Source organism: Rhinichthys klamathensis, unplaced genomic scaffold (assembly GCF_029890125.1).
Source record: "Rhinichthys klamathensis goyatoka isolate OS25496 unplaced genomic scaffold, OSU_Roscu_1.1 h1tg000217l_1, whole genome shotgun sequence".
In the NCBI taxonomy this organism is placed as follows: domain Eukaryota; kingdom Metazoa; phylum Chordata; class Actinopteri; order Cypriniformes; family Leuciscidae; genus Rhinichthys; species Rhinichthys klamathensis.
Window position 1 is genome coordinate 305,821 of NW_026606742.1, and position 21,666 is coordinate 327,486.

Genomic DNA, 21,666 nt, shown 5'->3' on the forward strand with positions numbered 1-21,666 from the left:
TTGTGGAAAAGGCATGATGGTTTCAGGAGGCATTCTGGAGGAGACAGCGTTGCTCTTAAGTATCATACCGCAGTCTGAAGGCAGCACACTTTAGGACATTGGGGTGGGAGCATTGCGATCTGCAGTGACGTGAGAGTGAATGTTTGTATTTGGGATATGACAATGACTCCCTGTGTTGCTGGAGGCAATGGTTGGGTCAGTCTTGTCACTGTGGGAGCTTCATGGTAGTGAACCTGCCAGAAGTGCTCGTAGCTTCGCACACCGGTACGTGCTCTCACACACAGCCAGATGACTCAAACGGTCCTGCAGCCGCTGGCCCAAACCAAATGAGTCACAGAGCCGCACACAAAAATAATCACACAAAAACACGGAATCACACGCTCACACATGCGTGAAGAGAGGAAAAATGTGAAAAACAGGTCCAGGTGTGGGACAAGTTCAAGGATGGCGTTTTGTTAGAGTGGTTAAACACCAGAGCATAAAGAGTTTGGAGGTTCGGTCAATTTGATGGCAATATGTCTTTTACACAATGAATAATATCCACGCACACTGGCACACAAAAGCGCTTCGACTTCTAAGGCACAAATTGCTTTATATAACAAACTAGTCACACTTCAGTTTAGGGTCCAATTCTCACTATTAACTAGTTGCTTATTAGCATGCTTGCTAGGATATTGGCTGTTTATTAGTAATTGTAAAGCACATATTAATGCCTTATTCTACTTGAGCATATTCTTCATCCCTTAATACTACCCAATACCTAAACTTAACAACTACCTTACTAAATATTAATAAGCAGTAACTAGGGCCCTGTTCACACCTGGTATTAAGATGCGTTTTGGTCGATCAAATCACAAGCAGACGAGGAAGACACATTCCTGTTTACACGACTTCAGACCAAACTTGGGTCTTCAGACGATAAAGTTTAAATCCCATCTGGCTATCGTGCTTCCCAAAATGTTTACACAGTAGGCGGAGAGTGGGGTTCAAACGCATTCGACCACATTTTGTGGCTGTTCAAACGCATTTGACCACATGAGCGCCTACGAAAGCAATCCGGTCGAATGCGTTTTCGACTACCTCTGGAAGTGGTTGAAAGTGGACAAGCTCAAAACGTTTTAGACTCCGTTTACACCTGTATTTAGCATCGTCCACTTGTGATCAGATCAACCAAAACGGATCTTGATACCAGGTGTGAACAGGGCCTAGGAGTTTATTGAGGCGAAAGTTGTAGTTAATAGTGAGAATTGGACCCTAAACTGAAAACAATAGATTTATTTCAAAGACAGACAGGAAACATTTTAAGTAAAGCATTTCACAAACCGTTAGTTCGGTCTTAAATAAAACATCATATTTACTGTTCAAAATTAAAATGAGGAGTGCATTGGACTGGATTATGTTCACTTCATAGTTCATACATCCACGAAAAATCACTTTGGATAAAAAGATAGCAAATATAGCTCAGAAAAGTGAAGTTAGCTCTTATTTAAGATTGTTTGTAATGCAGTGACATTCATTTAGTCTCCGCATATTTTGGGGCGCCACTGTACATCCTAAAGTGTATTACTTTATTAATAGTGCACACTGTTGTTCAAAAGTTTGCAGTAAGGTTTTTTTTTTTTTTATGTTTTTGAAAGATGTCTCTTATGCTCACCGGGGCTGTATTTATTTGATGAAAAATACAGTAAAAATGGTTACACTTTATTTTGCAGTATGTGCACTTACCTAAGAAAGTAGGTAACGCTTCCTTTTACAGTCCTGTTACCCATGTACTTACTATGTACTTATTATAGTAATTATAATTACTGGGTAATAACTAGGTACTAACCCTGAACCTACCCCTAACCCATGTACTTACCTTATATTAGCCAGTACTTTCTAGGTAAGTACACTGTAAGTACACGTAAGTACTGTACTGCTAAAGGAAGCGTTACGAAAGTACTGGTAATAAGGTAACTACATGGGTTAAGGTTAGATTTAGGTTTAGGGTTAGTAGTACCTAGTTATTACCCAGTTATTGTAATAACTATAATAAGCACATCGTATGTACATGGGGAACAGGACTGTAAAATAAAGTGCTACCATAAAAACAGTAATACTGAAAAATATTAAGTAGCACAACTTTTAAATAGCGAAAATATTTCAGAGGAAACTGATACATTTTTTTCAGGATTCTTTGATGATTAGAAAGTTCAAAAGAACAGCATTTGAAACATTCAATGACTTCACTGATAATTTTGATCAATTTAATGCACCCTTGTTTAATAAAAGTATCAATTTCCTTAAAAAAAAAAACCTTACCGGCCCCAAACTTATGAATAGTAGAGTATGCATTCAGTAATAAAGCATTGACTACAAGCTTTTTGTTAATTAAGACGCATGATCAGAAATGATTTCATTAATCATTAAACCAACAACTTGCCGTTCTTTATGAGCCAAAGAGCATCAACCAGTGCACAAACCGAAAGCCAGTCTAGAACGGCGTATGAGTGGAGTGGCAGAGGTTTTCCCATCTGCGCTCTAAAGTGTCTCAGCTTCAGCAAGAAACCGTGAGCGATCACGAACCAAGAGCAAACACAGATGCTCTGACTTTCAAAACCCTGTCCCTCACTTGGCTTCCACCCTGAAGAAAAGACAAGCAGAGGGATAAAAACAGTGAAAAGTCCTAGTGCTGCTGGGACTGTACAATACCGCTCAGCTAATCAAATCTAAAGACTGGAAACAACTGTATTAAAATGGGTCTAAATTAAAACGATAATCAATTTCTTCACAAGGCAGTTACTGGAAGCAGTCTCATGAGAACAATGTAATTTCAAAACAGATGCTCGGTGATGATGAAAACCCAGATGTCCTCTTTTTGTAAAGTAATTATTTTATTTATATTTTACAGTCTTTACTTTCATTGCAATGTTTCATTTTCTCTTTTTTTTTTTTACTCCAGTCCACTTTGCAAGTGTAATATTCCATGCTGTTTAAATGTTTTGTGTGTGTGTGTGTGTGTGTGTGAGTGGGGGGGTTGGGGGTCAACAGAAGGAGAACAAATGTTCTGTACAACACTTTTCCAGTTAGGAAAAAATATATATATTCATAATTCACATTTCTGCTCTCTTCCACACGCTCATCGAGAAAGATAAACGTTACGATTAAAACAAGGTTGTGTGCGTACGCGTTTTATAAGGTTGGGTATTTAATGCCCGATTCTTGCTGAATTGTAAAGAAATTTTAAAATGTCTGACCACAATCCTCTCTACAGTATGTTCTTTCTCTTTAAATTAATTCCGTGGTTGCTAATTTATACAGCACAAACAAATAAGGGGAAAGAAATGTCATAAAATGCTGGAATATTTATGAGTGTCATTGTGAAATGAAACGGTGACGTTTTAGTGAAATCGGTAAGACATGCAAGTCTACTGAAACTCATAAGCCTGTCGCTTTCAAAAATTCACAGCGAATTTCAACTGGAGAAGTACATTTACCCTAGTAAATGAACATATTCATTATTCCCTTTCTGAGTCCAAAAAAGCCCTCATAATAACTTTTTTTTTTTAAATTTATGAGAGTCACAAACCTGATCTGAGTGGCGTGTACTTGGCCTCCTGTTTGTTGTCTACAAACAAAAATAGTGTGCTTGAGCTGGCAAGAGACTCATTATTTGGTTCCACAGTGATAGAACGATTATGAATATCAATATTAGAGTTTGGGACACACACTTGCAAGCTTATTAATAGCTGTGCTTTAATCAGAGCTTACAAGACAGGGGTGTAACTACCCCAAAATCAAGCTTCCTAAGAGAAAACAGCAGCTGTTATGGCTTGGGTGGACAGATATATGCAAGATTGAAATGGTTGTGCATAAGAATTTAATTGCTGATGTTTACTTTAAACTAATCATTTGCTGAACAACAGCTGTAGCTCAGAGGACTTGGATTAGTTTGGATTTAGGTTATCAATATAGTAGAACGTCAGTGTTTTACGAAATTAGCCATGGCTAAATAATTCATCCACAATGATTTAAGTTTATTGTCATCTTGCTGATAGGGTGAATGTTCATTCAACTTCTTTTTTGGCGCAAAAATGCTCCATAAAGTTCTCAGAACGGGGGGATTTACCAGCGTTAAGTCTGATTGAATGAGAGGGCGGAGTCACAAAGAACTCGGGGCTTGGGAGGGGCTTCAGATGCATTATGCACCAGCGAGACATAAAACAGCCTCGCATGTGCATCTGGGTCTCCTCCCCAGTGAATGAAAGAGAGTGTACATGTGTGTGTTGATTCAATTCGGAATGTCGACAGTAGTCCTCCGTTCTAGTTGACCATCCGTCACTGAAGGTCCCGGTCCTCAAGGTACCTGTACTCAAATGTAAATCCTTCCTTTTTCCTCTGGCCCCATTTCTCGTAGTCAAAGTAGATATATGTTCCCTGTAGAAAGACAGAAATAACAAATCATTCAGTTATTATTCTTTTTTGGGTTATATTCAGTAGTGTAAGACAACACTGTTAATAAACCAGAAATAATTACATTCACTGTATTTGGTCTTGTCACAAAATTCAGTTGTTTTGGAAGAAAATTGCAGACCACATTGGCAATATTCTGGGAATGATAATTGATGTTGATCCATGTTCACTTATTCTAGTTCTGCCGGCTGGTATTATTTTGAATAAATAACATAGAAGACTATTTAGTATTTTAACTTTTGCTGCAAGAAAGAACTTTTTGATGTTTTGGATAAGTGAGAAAACTCCTTCAATTAAAAAAAATGGCATAACCTTGTGAAAGAGCTCATCCCAATGGAATTTTTAACATGTATATTACATTCCTCTACAGACGTATTCAATCGGATATGGACACCCTATTTGCACCATGTTTCTCTCACATTGGACAATTGCTTACATTTTTCTTGAAAGCTGTTGTGTTGGCTCAAAACGAGAAGCCTATTTCTGTGAATGTTTATGTATCTTCCCCTGTAACCTAATAGTGTGACTCACTTGCTCAAACTCATCAGTGATAGTCTTGGGCTCCTCGTGCCTCTGGAACCACATCATGTACTTTGTATGGAACCGCCATGACTGTTTTTTCAAGGCCTTGGCTGCTAGATACTGCGCTTTTGTACCCTAGGGAGTGGAAAGGAACAATCTGTCATTTACCAGAAATATGCCAATAAAAAGGGACTGTAATCTGACCGTAATGCTGAAATCCCACTCAGAGATCAATAGTCCCTCTTTCTTTCAATCAAATGCAAGTCGTATGTGCTTAATAAAAGACAAAACAACCTGTTTGCAATTACTAGGGCTTCACTGAAGGTGTTAACTATAAATGTACACACACACCTCTAAGTAGTAAAAGATGAAGAAGAGGGTCTCTGTAGACAGTCTCTGGTAGAACTCCACAGTGTCAGAGTGGGTAGGTGGCATCTGGTGGTGAAAAGGCAGTGTAGGGCAGGGGTTCCTCATCAGGTACTGCCTGTGTGTCCAATAAAAGAGGAAATGATTAAGTGAGTATTCAATCGAAACAAGTTTGCAAGTTAAAGAACCCTGATCAACTGAAAAGGGATAGGATGAGATAGTATTTTTGTGTGGATTTAATACGGAGAACCTAAAAATTCTAAATTAAATGATAAAAAAAATAGGTACTTGAAAAAATATGTTTTTAATTAATTTATTACATTTAGTTAAATCAATAAATAAATACATTCATTTAATGAAACTGAATGTAACTGATGTACCTACCTATTTTTTAAAATAAATACATATACGCAAAATAAGACTTAATACAAATAAAAAATAAAAGTAGTAAGTGTACCAATAGGAACATTTAGGTAAATCAATCAAATAATGTGTCAAATTAAATGAATCTCTTTTTAAATAATTAAATCATAGAATGAATCAATGTGGCTGCATCAGGCTGATCAGGATGCTCAAACAAATAATCTCATGAAACTTGTTACTATTTAAGGTGACATGTAGAAATACAAATAATCTTTTTTATTAAATCCAGCGTTAGTTATATGAAAGCAGATTTTATGAGATGTCTAGTGCATAAATGAGCACTATGGCTGTTTAAAGGGCCAAATATTTTTCATTCGGCAATGCCCCAAAATATCATAAAGTTGCATTCGATATTTTAGAATTGAATACAAGAAAAAGAAATGACAAACTGATGCAAAACATGGTCACATTGGAGTACAAGGTTCCAGGAATTCCCTAGATTTTGAGGCATGCGTGTAGTCAGCTGTCAGAATCAGTGAATCCTAAAAAATCGTATTTGTGTGTGTGTGTGTGTGTGTGTTGGTGTGCGCTCACCTGATCCTCTCAGAGTCGGACGGGTGAGGCATGTGCGTCCAGGCGGACTCCTGCATGGCTTGCTGGTAGAGTTGCTCTTTGGAGAGGGGGACAGGACCCAGTGGACACACGCCCAATGAAGGGGCGATGCTCACCTCCGAAAGAACAGATTGAGAAGCTGGAAGACGGTGATAGAAAGAATGTTACCAACAACATAGAGAACGGGGCAAGATAACCTTATAGTGTTGAGTACTTGTTGATACTTACCACTAGAGATATGCAGCGCAGACAGCTCTCCTTCTAACCCTGAGCTCTGGGCAACCCTCTCTACCATCGACTTTTGAGAACTCAGAGGCTCCTGAGGCTGAAGAGAGTGAATGCAGAGGGGGAAATGCATTGGTCAAAACGGTCAATAAAAGTGGAATCTAGTGATCTAGCATGTGCTCAAAACAATTAGGGATGATAAACAATTCCACTGAAAACCAAGAAACAGTTATGCATAGAAACTTAATGGTGACAAAAGAGACAAAATACATAAATAATAAATGTCAAATTCTAATTTGACATTTATTATGTAATATAAACAGAATATAGATATACATGAAATTATACATCCACATAAATGGCTGGACCCAGGGTTTCCCAGAAGAACATTGCTCAGAACATCACACTCCCTCCACCGGCTTTTCGCCATCTCACTGTGCTTCCCAGTGCCATCACTTCCTTAGGTAAATGGTGCACACGCGACCGTCCATGTGATGTAAAAGAATACGAAACTCATTGGACCAGGCGACCTTCTTTCCCTGCTCAAGGGTCCAGTTTGGGTCAAGGGTCACATGCCCATTGTAGGCGCTTTCGCCGATGGAAAGCGGTTATCATAGGCACTCTGAGTGGTCTGTAAGTGTGATGCACTGTGTGTTGTGACACATTCCTCTCATTGGCCGATATTTCCTCTCATTTCCTCTCTTGTGTAGCATTATAAATGTCTTTACTATCATTTTAGATCAATTTAATGCATTCTTGCAGAATAAAAGTATGTTTCCTTCAAAAAACTTCTGAACGGTAGCATACGTGTCTTCACATCTAAGAACCCAGGCTCTCAACAACACCTTTTATTTTATCTAAACTTCTTGTTGCATTCAGGTGGTGAGCAATAACTAAAGAGTAATTTCTCTGCCTGTTTCCTCATCTAATCTTTGCAGAGCACTATCTGGCAACAGCAATGTAGACTTCACCTTCAGACCCACACATCAAACACACATTGTTGCTGAGAATGTGCAAATGTTGTGTGACTGACCTTGATGGTGTCGGCAGCCTGTGTGTATGAGAGAGGGCCATTCAGCAGGCTGCCACCGCTTGGTTTACTCTCGCTGTACGATGGTGAGGGCGAGCTGGGCGGCAGTGTCATCGACCCCAGAAGGCTGGACCCACTGTCCTTACTGTTTTGAGAGGAGGGAGAAGAGCATATAGGAAATGGTTTTAATTATGAATAACATAGATATGTAATTCAAAAAAATGTTTTCCAGGAAAGTAGTGATATTAATTTTAATACAGGTTTTCCATGTTATTCACCTCTAGATTTGTACATTATCTGAAAAGTGGCGTTTGCCCTTGCACAGAACTCTTTTATATAATATAGCGCTTTATACAGATTATTTCAAAGCCGCTTTACGTTAATAAACAGGAAAATAACAGTGTTAATGTTGTAAAATCCATCAATTATGAAACAAATTCAATTTCAACTGTAAAGCAGCTCTACAGAAGACATTATTCAGCTCAAATCAGTTCAAATTTTGTTCTCATCCGATAGTGGTAGTGCAGTTAAATGTTTAATATGACTGAATATTACTTGTCTTTGTTGTCTGTTAATCGAATATCAACCTCACAAAAAGGGTGTTGTAGGTGGTTGCCGGGGTATTGCTTCTTAACAGGGAAGTGGGGTTCTAAAGTGTTGTAAGCGCGCTTGTACTCACGGCTGATTTGTTGAGGAATTTAAGGATGAGGATTGGCTGGTCTGTGATTGGCTGGCACTGTTGAGGGCAGAGTCTGACGTGCTATCTGCTACCACAGCACTATAACCTGGAAGATGGGGGGATATTCAAGTACAAATGTGAACAAAATTATTTATTTATTATAAATTATTTAGTTTCTTCTTATAATGCAATAATGTTTCAGAACATATGACAGTTATTCTGCACTCACTTGTACCCCCATTTTGTTTCGGCCCACTGGGTGGCCGTGGTAGCGCCGCACTTCCCGCTGCATTTCCTGTCCCAGATGACCCTACATTGCCACCGATAACTCCCACGTTGCCACCAATAACTCCCACATTGCCACCGATAACTCCCACGCTGCCACCGATAACTCCCGCGTTGCCACCGATAACTCCCACGCTGCCACCGATAACTCCCACGTTGCTCCCTGAGATCAGTGCGCCTCCCACAGGGCTGGGAGCTAGCAGAGGTAAAGGCTCCACAGCAGACTGTGTGGACCCAAGACCCAAAACTCCAGGCCCTGAGCCCAAGAGGCTTGTGGAGCCAAGACTTCCATTAGTCCCCACTGAGGTTACGACTCCACTGGAGTTTGTACTGCTAATATTCGTTCCAATCGATGCTGACAGCCCGCTGCCTATGCAACTTGCGGCGGCCGCTTGCGCGTATGGTGCTGGGGTGGATCCGCTCAAAATCCCAGCCATGCTGCTCAAGGACGCCGGCATCCCTGAAAGGACTAGAACGGGCAACTGGGTCGCGCTACTCGTCACCGACATGCCCTTCCCGAGGCCCAGACTGGAGGAAAGACCTGTCCCCAAAGGAGGCTGGCTCTGTGAGCTGGGAGTCAGGGGACCCTGTGTGCAGGTGTTGGGTGGCGACGTGGACATGGATGTTGGGAGTAGGATACTGTTGTTGGAGGAGGCAGAGTTGGTGCCTGAGTGGGAGGAGACTGAGTTTTTGGGCTGGTGCTGCTGTTGTTGGGATTGCTGCATTGCTGAACTATAGCTGCCAGAGTTCTGAAGGGGGCCGCCCATGTTGCCTAAGAGGCTGCTGCCCCCTAATGCCAAGCTTCCGCTGACATTCGCCAATGACATCAAGGAGCTTGAAGAGGCTCCCGAGGATGAGGATGACAGTGAGGAAGAGGAGGATAGAGATGAAGATGGATTTCCGTTCTTGATAGGTGACTGCAACAAATTGACAGGATTTTCAGTGTCAGGCCAAAACTGGAAAGGACCATAAGACTTTTAGTACAGGGATTTTAGGTATCTTTTCTCACCTGACTAATATCACTGTCTGTCGAGCGACCTCTTTTCTTATCATCTTCCGAATTCTTATCAGCACAAATGAAGAGAACATGACGTGGTACAAAAACAAACCCAAAACAAATGACTGAATTGCTTTTTACTACATTCCATATCCATCCACATCCATGGCATTCACAGAGAAAATAATTTTTAGTGTTTTAGAAGTTAAGAAAAATATCTGTCCATGAACAAATCAGGGTCCTATATATCGAATGTGCCATTTTTTTGGGAAATATGATGAGATTCAAATACATTTTTATGATAACTTGCATAAACCTCTAATGGATAAATATGTCTGCAGGTAAGCAGGTTTGAGAAGTCATATGCTGCTCTGACAAGGGATGCACCAATATTAAAATTCAGGCTGATACTGATAACTCGATAATTATTATATATAACCGATAAATAAATAAAACAATACAATTAATTAGAAATAAAATTAATACATTTATCTTGTTATAATTAATCATTTCGTTTCAAAATTAATTATTTTTATTTGTTTTCTTTTTTTTTTAAATTAAGTTAAATTCATTCTTAAATTTCCTAAAAATGACATTTAACAGTCTTTAAAAATTCATTTTTGGTGTTTTTAAAGATTTACTGACGTATAACTGATTAATAAATAAAACACACTTGAATTAAAATGAATACATTTTATTATTACAATTAATTATTAATTATTTTTATTTTAAAATTAATATGTTTTAAATGCTACAAGTGAATTTAGGCATCACAACATTATGATGTTCATTATGAAAAATTCATAATAACATTTATTTTTATATTTGCTAAAAATTACATTTCACAGTGTTAAAAAATATTTTTGTGAATTTTAGATGTCAACAAAGGTAATCTAAATGTAAAAATCTGTAGAAACGAGCATGCACAATTAAATATCCAATATCAATAACATAATGCCATGCCAATACCAAAAACATTAAACAAAAACCTCTATTATTGGCCAATAACCAGTATGGAACTGATGTATTGTCCATCCCAAGCTCTGATTAAACTTTAGATCTGATGCTCACCGTAGTGCAAGTAGCCGGAGAGGGAGGTATGGGAGAAGATGACGTTGTGGAGGTTGGTGTGGAACTGGAGTGCTGGAAGATCTCGTCCTCTGCGTTACCAGCTGGAGATGTGGTACCTAGTGGCTGGGCTACAGGAAGGAAAAATGAAGAGAGAAAAAAAAAAAGTGTTACAATTAAGCATAAAAAAACACAACAGAATCCTGGCATGTGCACCAAACACTTACGAAGTTCCTCTAAATCAAGGTCATCATAGATGAACTCATTCTCCTCAAAGTCTGGATCCTGAGAGGAATCAAGGTAGTACTCAACGTCATCTTTAATCTTGCGGATGGAATCCACATCTATCGAGTCATTGTCCAGCATTCGAAGGATGGTTTCCAGCATGAGGATGTGATACCGGTGCCTCTCGATCAATCGTTTCAGTTCCTCGATCCGATCCTGCTTCTTAGGTCACAGCATGGAAAAAATATAGAATTTACGATGTAAATGAGCAGTCACTTTAACAGAACGAGTGAAACTGCTGGAATATTACCAGAGTATTACCATTTGATACAGTCAATATTTTTTTGCATTATTCATTTTTTCATTAAAAATAAATAAATAATTGAAATTTGAGCGGTGAAGTACACAATAAATATCTTTGGCATCAATAATCACTAATTAATTTGTCATTTAGCGAACACTTATCCAAAGTGAATTACAGAAAGGACAATCACCCAATAAGTGTCATCATTCATGGTTCACCCATTGCTGAGTTTGAATCAAAAACCTTTATCATTAGGCTAAACGCTAAACAATCCCAGATCAAACAGTTGCATTGTAAAAGACGAAAAGCATGGGAATAAAGAAAGCAGGAGGAAATTTAACTGACCTCTTTGTCTCCTTTCTTTTTCTTGGTCAGGACAGAAAGCGATTCAACCTCACTCTCAAACTGGTCCACTTGCATGTTCAACGTGTCTATCGTGTTCTAGGGGAACCAAGGTACACAGCAGAAGTAGATGACATAAGTAAATTATGCAAACACAGCAACAGTTGAGATGTGCATGTTTTTTGCAGAATAGTGAGTTGAAAAGCTCTCTGTAACTTCATGCTATTGTTTGCCAAAATACGCTCACGACAGTGAGATGGACGCAGCTTTCAGAACCAGGCGTTACAGCGGCTTTCCAAAGACTGTGCACACAAAAAGAATGATGGAAATGACTTGGTCACATTTGACGCTGTTTGACGAGTAATTTCAATAGAAATCCACCCAATCAGGGATTTCACGCAAGTGTGAAAGATTTACCCACACAGATTGCTTGCAGACTGCTTGGTTTGACTTCAGTATGAGCTGTGCTTCATACATAGCTACAATATTGACAATGGACATTTCGTGAAATCTCGCTAATGTAACCTCACTTTAACTTAGGTCACAGTTCAGAACTTTAACATAATGCTGAACTCATGTCTTATTAAACTAAAAATGGATGGAAAAGTAGAATTTAATAATAGATACTAGGGATGCACGACATATCGGCCATCATATTGATACCGGCCGATATATGTCAATTTTTTATCTGTCTGATAAAAAAAAATGTGGCCAATATATAAAATCTGATAAATAATGAATTATTATTTCCTTCAGTTGAGACACTTCAGATGCGCAACATTCACCATGGTGGTTTTGAATTGCTTGAAATATGATTGGAATCACTTCAAAAAAGGACAGCGCAACATGTGCAAGTCTGTCATATATAGGGTACATAAAATTATATTGAGAACATTAGAATTGTGTGCTTGGGACATGGCTTTTAATGGTGAGACTTTTGTTTTTTTGTAATCAGGCTCTCAAATTATATAAAAATTTAGATTTAGGTTTATCTGCAAATATATCGGTTATTGGCTTTCAAATATAAAGAATTATCGGTTAATGGTATCGGCCAACATTTCTTATCGGTCCATCACTAATAGATACAGTGGATTACTTGTAGTAGAATTGAATAATAGTTACACTGATACCATTAACCGATAATTACTTGTTCATCATATCAATCTTCATGTAAAAGCAATATCAAACACATCCACTTCACTGTGGCAACCAAGAATGCGATCACAATATTTGCCTTTGCATACATACAGTAGATTGCTGGACCACTACAAGAAGTGGGAGTCCAGCTGCTCTTTTTTCACTCCTCCCCTGACAGCAGCCGCCTACTATCATCCACATTAAAAACAAGGCGTTTGGCATCTAAAATAATCCTAATGTTTTATCATATTGTGTCAAGACACAAATGCTTTTCAGAATGACAGGAATATGTGTCAAGTCAACATGAAATCAAAACGAATCTTGATGCACATTTCTCGTCTTATTGTGAATTATTTATTGGTGCATGTTAGTAAAAAAAAAAAAAAAAAAAAAAACTAATCTAGGTCAGTCCTACTTTTCCACATTACAGGAGTCAAATGGGTGCAAACAATTCGCAGTGACTAACTTAAGTGCTTCACACTAGGGGTGTAAATCGGACAGTTGACAGTTGATGACATCATGATGCGATATTGATTCTCTCAGCCAGCGATACGATATTTGCCGATACCTCAAAGAATTCTGTGATACGATTACGAATCGATTGATCTGTCGATATTTAGATAATATGTGCCAAGTTTACACAACCACTTACATTTTTATTAACTCACAAATGCAACCAAAATATATAACACGAATGTTTAATTAAACTCTTTGGAAATTGCACACCCTCTCCCAATAGGGACATTTACAACAACAACAAAATTACACATTGGTTTTTATAAATAAATAAAAATAAATAATGGGGGGGGGGCAATCATATAAAATCAATCAAGCTTATGATGGCAACAGTCAATAACGTCTTCCAGTCTTATGTGCAAAATTGTGCAAATCACTGAGGTACTTTAGTTAAATATATAAGTAAAAAATAAATGAATATAAAAAATACAAAAATAAAGCTGTTTTCTTTGCCTGCCCATCTGTTTTTGCAAATACAAAATGTTTTCTAACCCACGATTTGCGTCCGACAGCACAAAGTTTTCTGCGCCTGCTACAACGCTTTGTTGCTGCAATGCATTCGCAATCTGACACACAGACAGACAGTATTGTGAGTAAACGAAAATGCATGCTTTGGTGGAAATGCGTAGACGGACGTTGCGTAAGGAGTGTCAAAATAAATTGATATTTCTCATATTGATATTTTACGTGTGGCATTGATGCATCGTATCGTTAGACGTTTGATCGATGCATCGATCCATATCGATGTATTGTTACACCCCTAACTCACACTGCCATTCTTACCGTTAGCCACTGCCCGATCTCTTCTTTCTCTTTCTGCGCAGGATCGACTTTCAGAGCAAGGCCGAGTCCCTCTTTAGAGTATGCTTTCGTTTTGGTTTCCCGTTCCACAATTTTAAACCGCTCCATTTGCTGTTAAAAACAAAAAATCATAAATCAGGCAAAACTAAGTACCACATTTTGTTTTACCATGTGCCAAAGCTGAGCACTTTTCTCCGTATTATGTTTCAGAATTTGGATTTATTGGTCTTATGTGGATTTAGTATCTACATTACATTAAATAATAAATAATTGATTATTCATTTTTTTTTAAAAAAGGTCTCAGTTCACTGAAAACATTGCTAATGTACTTCATCCAATAAAAAAAAAAAAAATGTAAGTTGTTCAAACATATTAAATCTGGCATTATTCATTAGTACCTAGTCTTTTTGTTAGATTTAAACAGACTCACCGTCTCAATGAGTTTGCGATTCTCTACTAGCTGTCTTTTGTCTTTGATCTCATTGGAGGCGACCCATGTCTTAATCTGGTCACGAAGGCGCTGCAGAACCAATGCAGACAGAAACAGAAAGAGCATGCAGAAAGAAAGAAAGAAAGAAAATTGAGCTGGACACCTGAAATCAAGCATGCCGACTCCTGTGCCGCCAAGCACAGAGGACACGCGCATACATGACCCTCGGCATGGGTAGCGCTTGTCCTCATGGTTACCAATAAAGACAAACACACCATGAGCAGTGACACAAGCCAGTGTATTACAAATGAAATGAAAAGCAGTTCAATCTTTTAATAATTCATTTGATTCACCGATGGCCAAAAAGTGCAGTTTTGATATCAACTAAATATTCTCACCTGTAATTTTTTAATCTCTTTTTTGAGGTCAGACTCATATTTTTCTTTTTGGTTTGCGTTGGCTGCATTGTGGAGCTGAAAGGGGGGAAATAAATCACAAATATATAAATTATTTATGAGTTAATTTTAAAGGATTCTACTTGGCTTGAATCATAAGAAGGTGATTGTAAATTTCAATAATATGTTTAAAACTCAATGCATTGCATATTCTATACATTGGGCCTCACTCAAGAAGCATGAGCAGAACAATTTTCGGTGCGTATTCTGAAATGTCTAATATATCATTGATTACTGCATTTGTTCATTGTGGGAGATTGAGTTTGTTCATTGTGGTTTAATATAAATGCTGAGCAAGGTTGAATTTTCAGCATCATTACTCCAGTCTTCAGTGTCACATGGTCCTTCAGAAACCATTCTAACATGTTGATTTAATGCTCAAGAAACATTTATAATTATTGTCAATGTTGAAAACAGTTGTGATGCTTTTTTTCAGGATTCCTTGATGAATAGAAAGTTGCAAAGAACAGCGTTTATTTGAAACAGAAATATATTATGTAACATTATAAATGTCTTTGCTGCCACTTTTAGTCAATTTAGTGTTCTTGCAGAAAAAAAGTAGTAATTTCTTTATTATTTACTTTTCAATGGTAGTGTATTTATGCATTAATCACCCCCATCTAAGTGCACTACCCAATTTGGATCTGTTGTAAAATATTACTCTTAAAACAGCAAAAATCACTGAGAATGCATCTAAAATATAATTAACATGATTTAATGAGCTTTACAAAAAGTGCTGTAGTCGTTTCTTACCTTTTTCCAAATGTCCTCAAACTGCTCTACCCCTTCTGCAACTTTTTTCAAACATCTGTCTATTTCGCCTGAAGAGAGAGGAGCAAACCTTCAGTACATGATGGGTTGGGTTGAGACCAGGCCACACTCTCAGAGACACACATGCAAACATGGGGTTGATGCAGCAGAAGTATGCTAAATAATGTAAGCTATTCATGTAGCATCCTCCTCAAACGAAGCTGCATAAAGATATCTTCCAAGAAGACCATTAAACATATATGGCCAAGAAAAGCCCGTTCTCATTACCTTGAAGTTTTCTTTTATCAGCCATGACTTCCTGACTAAGATGTTTTCTTCATGCCTTCATCTACTGAAAGAAATAGAAGAGAAAATGAGCACAGTAGCTCTTCATTCATGGTAAATCAACTAGCATAGCAGGGCTCTAGACTAACATTTGAGAGCAGTGATTTTTAATCAACGGTAATTGAATCTACTATTGTTAGTTAGAACAAAATTACTATTGTTATGCATTAATAAGTGCTAATAATATAAAGCTATATGTTTGTTTTTTGGAAATGCACATTTGACAGTAAAGCACTGAGCTTGAGTTCAGATGCAGATAACATTATCTTTTATTAAAAACTTTATCTACAAAAAAAACTAAATTTTTATAGGAAATTTTTTTAATATTCTACTTTTATTAAATGCACCATTGTTCTTTTATAGCATCACACTGCATCTTCAGTGATTAAAACTTCACTTGCTCTTAAAGAAAAGTTTGTTTTTTATGACACTGTGACTTTTCCTACTTAATCAGTATAAAAAAAATTGCCACACTTCAACAAAAAAAAAATTTCTTGACGATTTGATATTTTATAACAGTGATTTCATAATGTCTAAAAATAAATCCAAGGGAGACAATCTTTGAAGGATGAACAAATAATGTTTATGGTCATCACATCAAAAATAACATTTAAACTGGATAATATTTAGAGCTTTGAAGTGCTGGAAAAAGAGTGAAGCATCTGAAAGTTCTTTAAGTACTTGAATTTCACTCTCAAAAGGTTGTACGAACCCTGAAATGAATCATGTAAAAACAATCGACTATATCTGCCACAATACCATTGTTACAGTTAGCGTTACATGAAATCCAAGGTGAATGTTGGTGATTTGTGGAATGAAAAGCCTTCTACAACTTGTTCGTTCATGGCACAATGTTTCTCCTGGTTTCCACGTCGGCGCTGGTTTATCTGACATCTATGGTTTATGACAGAGAATTCTGCCCCAAATTCAAACACTTTCTCACTGGATCTCCCAGCGCTGTGTAATAACGCTGTCGCTTGGTCGAGATCAGACCGCGAGAAAACCGTTTTTGAGCTTTGCGCTGCACTGTTTATTATTGTTCCGAGGCTCTGAGCTGATAAACAGTCTCAAACGAAACGAGTAGCGCAGTTTTGATCCGCTTTCGTTTCTCATATGCAACAGAAATAGCAGCTCTTATAAGGTGGGCAACGTGGTGGTGGCATCGGTGCAACCTCTAACAAAATTTAGGCTAGTTGCACCGGTAGAAAAACATTTGGTTGCAGTCTGAAGTCCTACATAATCCCTTACAAATGACTGGATTTGTAAGAAACAAGACACATTATAATGTGCTTCAAAGCCAGATGTCCAAATAAAGAACACAAGCCTTTTAGATGGATGGCCTATTTTATAATTATGTTTTTTTCCCCCTGAACTATTAGTGTAATTACTGTAATGGCACAGTGACGTCATTACAAACACACAAATCGACTCTTGTGATTGCTGTAGGCAAGGCTGGACAGGTTTGGCTTGAATATAAAAATGCAAAATTACTCTTTTTCCCCTTTAGTAATTGGTGTATTTGACTTGTCAATAAGCTGCAGTGAGAACCATACTTAATTTAAATGTTAAGAACATCAACCATAGTTTGTTTATGTTTGCCATTTGGGGCAGGGTTTTATGGTATCACAGTGTTTTTATACCATAATGATAAACCTGCATGGAAAACAATTATTAGATTAGATTAGACACAACTGTCATTTTGCAGAGTACTAGTACAGAGACAATGAAATGCAGTTAGCATCTAACCAGAAGTGCAAATAGCAATTACATAAAATATTATTATGGTTCGATAGAAAAGTCCAGGGTTTTAGGTAGAGAATAATATAATAGCATGGCAGTAATAAATAATAGTCTTTGGTAGCGGTCTTTGCATATAATTGTACAGAAAACAGAGACAAAAACGACGTCATTGGATGAGATAAAATGGTGTCAATGTTTTGAAAGCGGCACAGAGACACAGTGTTTACACTCTCTTTGGAAGTCAACCTATGGATTGCTTACAATTACAGAGTTGTTTCGGCACATTAAACTGGAAAAGGAGAAAGTATTTAAACGCTTTTACACGTTTTAAATAAACATTTTAATAAAAATACCTTCAACCCGATAATTGCAATTGAACAGTTCTGCTCATCTACACGAGATAACAGCCCTATATACTGGAGAGTTTGCTATAATTTTACAGATATGTCTGTAAACATCTCTACAATAAAACAAAATCTGAACCATTGAGTTCAGATCCAGTTGCATTTGCATCAAGTAAATAAATATAGTAAAAAATCACATGTTTATCAGTGTGTGTAGACAGGCATGGCTGGTCAAATATATACCAATGCACATTCAAAGCACACATTTGGGATGCACACACACAAGTATGCCGGTGGGAAATATAAAGATGTGTGATCTCAGTCTAAATTTAGAGAATGCATTAATCTATTCTTCGCACATCTCACATAGTAGAGACTTCCATAGATGCAGACATCTAATCCATGTTTATTAGATTCAGAAAGCTCAAGGGTTTCGCTCAACACAAGTGTACTTAGAAAAAAAAAACGGTTCAACAGGGCTTCTTGGCTGCATTTTAAAAGAACTCTGCCAAAAGGTTCTAAATAAGGAAAACATTTTTTAAAGATTGCATAATATTTTCATGTGAAACAGGTTATTTCATTTTTTTTCTAGTGATAAAACATGTTTATGAGCTGTTTAATTAATACATGACAAATTTAACTAAATTAATTAATTAAAACATAATCCAGAATATTATCCTACGATGGGAACCCCTCAAGTTTCTATACAGAACCTTTTCTTCTAAAAGTGTACAATACTTACAAGGCTTTTAAAATTAAAGATCAATACAAATCTGAGATTGCAAATAAAGACCTGGGGTTTTAAATGAGGGTTGTCGTCTGTTTCTTCAGTAAATAAAAAAGCTCCTGATGTAAAGGCACGTGACAGCAAGAAGCATACTTTGAAGCCTACATGTATAAATGATTAAATAGCTCCTTTCGGCCCTTTTAAAGGAATATCAGCGTTTACACAAATCTTTCTGGTACTCCACTGTCAAGGCTAGTTACAGTGTATACAGAAGAAATGGATTCATAAAGAAATTTCCATTACACATTTCGGCATGAAACAAAAGTTGTGGTAATCTTTCCTATTGTGACGAATATTTGAGTGAAACGGCTTCTTAAACAAGAAAAAAAACGTAGGGTGGGCTTGATTTTGTTCATTGGGAATTGTTTTATGTGATCTCATGTGAGTGACAGGTTGTCCCACTCTCACACCAGTAAACACTTCATCAGAGAAGATACATTGTTATAAGAGGGACGGGAAGTTGAGGGCACATTAATAAAAAAAAAAATACTAATAATGATGTGCACAGATAAATAATTTATAACAAACAGGCTACTGCAATATCTCAGTTAAAATAAAATAATGGTCAATTTTGATTTAATGGTTACTTTATCCTGCTTTGGGTCATGGTCAGTAAAAACATCCAATTCACAAACTTGAAAGGTGTAGACAACAGTGACAGGAAAAATATGCCAAATTGAATGATGAAACAGCAGAAATCAAAATGAAGCATTCATTTTATCAGGCAGATTTCTAAACTAAAGTGATCACCGTCCAAACACAGCTGAGCAATATGCATCAGCTTCATATGCCACAATGAAGAAAGACATTTCATCCATCCATGCACTTCCATAATGACTAGTTAGTTAAAGTGTGACTGAAGCAGAAACCTAATATTGTATAGAAACGTGACATTCTTTCAGCAGCATTTCTTATCATCATATATAATATAAACCGAGTGGATGACAGCTGCATGTCAATCAAAATTCTCTGACACAGTCGCGCGGGTCCATTGAGTTCTCGCAACAATGTAGCGCGAGCAAACACAACAGCTGGTAGTTCTCGAGCTGATCCTCCATCGGATATGTTAACAGTTTAAAGTAAACCTAAAACCCCAGATCTCACAGTCCAGGTGATAACAGCTCATTTGGAGCAAGCTCGGTTTTAAACGGTACTAAATAATATTTCAGCAATATGAAACCAGAGACTGCCACTGTCTTTGCATGCATGTGGCTTCTTTTAAAGGCTCACTTCATTCGTATCCACTACTTTTTTTTGTACGTGACGAGACACTGATGCGATAATTTTAACACTTTAGATGAGTTAGTAAGCTCAATTCCAGCAAGCAGCTCGCGAGCCTGTAGTAAACGCGACCGGCTCGAGGTTTTTTTTTTTGTTTTTTTTTTGGCTGCGATACAAATTGGAAAGGAAAAAAGCAGCATGTTATTGGAGTTACGCTCCCAAGTTGTGGGGATGTTTTACCTGATTTTCCTGAGTTTTACTTTCCCTCTTAATATCCCCTTCAGTTCCGCCACAATTCCACAACTTTTCACGCTATATTTTTATTTCCTATTATTTCTATTCGCCAAACAATCACTTCTCGCATCAAAGATGGCCGCCAGGAACACCTCCTCCGCTTGTGTGCTGGAGGCTTGTGGTCCCGCCCACTTAATCGCCATTGGGTGCCGGCCATCCGTTCTCATCTCTCATTGGGTAAGAGTAGCTGTCTATCTTCTCGCAGTGCTTGACAGCTTCCGTGCACAGCGAGTGATGGTTGGTGTAAATGGAGAGGTTAAAGGTGTACCGGGATGTCTTTAAATTGTCCGACTTACTATGTAATTACTATTTTGTACAAAAGTAGGAAGTTTCTGACAAAAGCAGTAGTTTCTTCATTCACAGCAAGTTTTAATCTAAGATGCTTCTCACCATCAATGCAGTTATCCTTGTCAAACAAACAGCTTGCTTGGGAAACAGATGGGGTTTGGGATATGAAAGCTCATGAGACCAAAACCTGCAAAATAATTTCTAAACATAAGCCTTCATCTTTTAGACCTTTGATTAAGCATTTTACTCTTGTTGCTACAACGCATAAATCAAGACTGTAAAGATGGTTTGAAATGATTTTGTTTTTATTTTAACATCTTTTAAAATTTTATTTAACAAGGTCCCTTTAAGACACAATATGTCTTCTACGAGGGAAATAAAAAATAAAAGCTATATATAAATATATGTTTATATATTAAATATGGAAATTAAAAGAATGAAACCTGAAATTAGTATACATTTTTTAAGAAATACTCAAAATATTAATAAATACCATGTTAGTATATAAATAATAATAAAAAAAACTCTCTTCAAGTTCTTGAAAGAGTATTATTGGGGATAAAATAAGACAAACCAATAAAAAAAACTGTTTTAAGTGATATTTATATGGACAATCCAGTGCACTTTCATTTGCCAATGATTTATGCTCTTTCTAAAATCAGATGCTGTTTTTTTTTTTTAAATGCATAAGAAAAAAGCATCTTCAAAAACCATTCCATTAAAAGACTGTTGATTGTTGTAAAAGCATTTTACTACTGTTTACATAAGAAAATCAAGACATTACCAAAAGTATCCAATGAACAGAGAATGAGATGGAAACACATTACGAACTGACCGAGTCGACATGAAAACACACAACAGGCCTATTCGTTTTTCTATCAACCATGAGTCTTACAGTGTTTGTTACCACACATCTCGATGTTCACACCACAATGAACATGATTAGGCTAGATTTGAACTAGACAACAGCATAAAAACTGGTTTTAATCGAACACACCAATAGAAAAGTGTTTGCAGCATGTTGCTGCACGGCAGTGACAGTCTTTAATTTGACAGAGAAAGAGAGGGAGAAATAAGTGATTAACTTT

General features: G+C 37.3%; 1 protein-coding gene across 2 annotated transcripts; it reads right to left on the bottom strand.

Moving 5' to 3' along the window:
- Positions 1-3,550: 3,550 nt before the first annotated feature.
- On the bottom strand, positions 3,551-20,395 carry cnot3b (CCR4-NOT transcription complex, subunit 3b). Of its 2 annotated transcripts, XM_056264168.1 has the most exons (18): positions 20,237-20,395; positions 15,848-15,908; positions 15,563-15,630; positions 14,753-14,827; positions 14,355-14,444; positions 13,907-14,035; positions 11,474-11,569; positions 10,827-11,046; positions 10,603-10,730; positions 9,544-9,597; positions 8,479-9,451; positions 8,250-8,355; positions 7,574-7,715; positions 6,544-6,640; positions 6,298-6,454; positions 5,326-5,458; positions 4,984-5,109; positions 3,551-4,416 (listed from the first exon to the last, which is right to left on the bottom strand). In XM_056264168.1, the coding sequence occupies exons 2-18, from the start codon at positions 15,870-15,872 to the stop codon at positions 4,318-4,320; spliced, it is 2,718 nt and encodes a 905-aa protein (XP_056120143.1). In that variant the 5' UTR covers positions 15,873-15,908; positions 20,237-20,395; the 3' UTR covers positions 3,551-4,317. The 2 variants fall into 2 exon arrangements, with proteins under 2 accessions (XP_056120143.1, XP_056120145.1); XM_056264170.1 differs by lacking the exon at positions 9,544-9,597 and having other exon boundaries at positions 8,479-9,490.
- Between the last annotated feature and the right edge of the window lie 1,271 nt (positions 20,396-21,666).

What these genes read in the sequence shown, in the direction of transcription:
- cnot3b (XM_056264168.1), bottom strand. Translation starts at nt 15,872, where the DNA reads ATGGCTGATAAAAGAAAACTTCAAG. An exon ending in TTGAGGACATTTGGAAAAAG is followed by an intron (nt 14,828 to 15,562) that starts GTAAGAAACGAC and finishes CCCCCCTTTCAG; the next exon opens with CTCCACAATGCAGCCAACGC. An exon ending in TCCGACTCTGAGAGGATCAG is followed by an intron (nt 5,459 to 6,297) that starts GTGAGCGCACAC and finishes TTGGACACACAG; the next exon opens with GCAGTACCTGATGAGGAACC.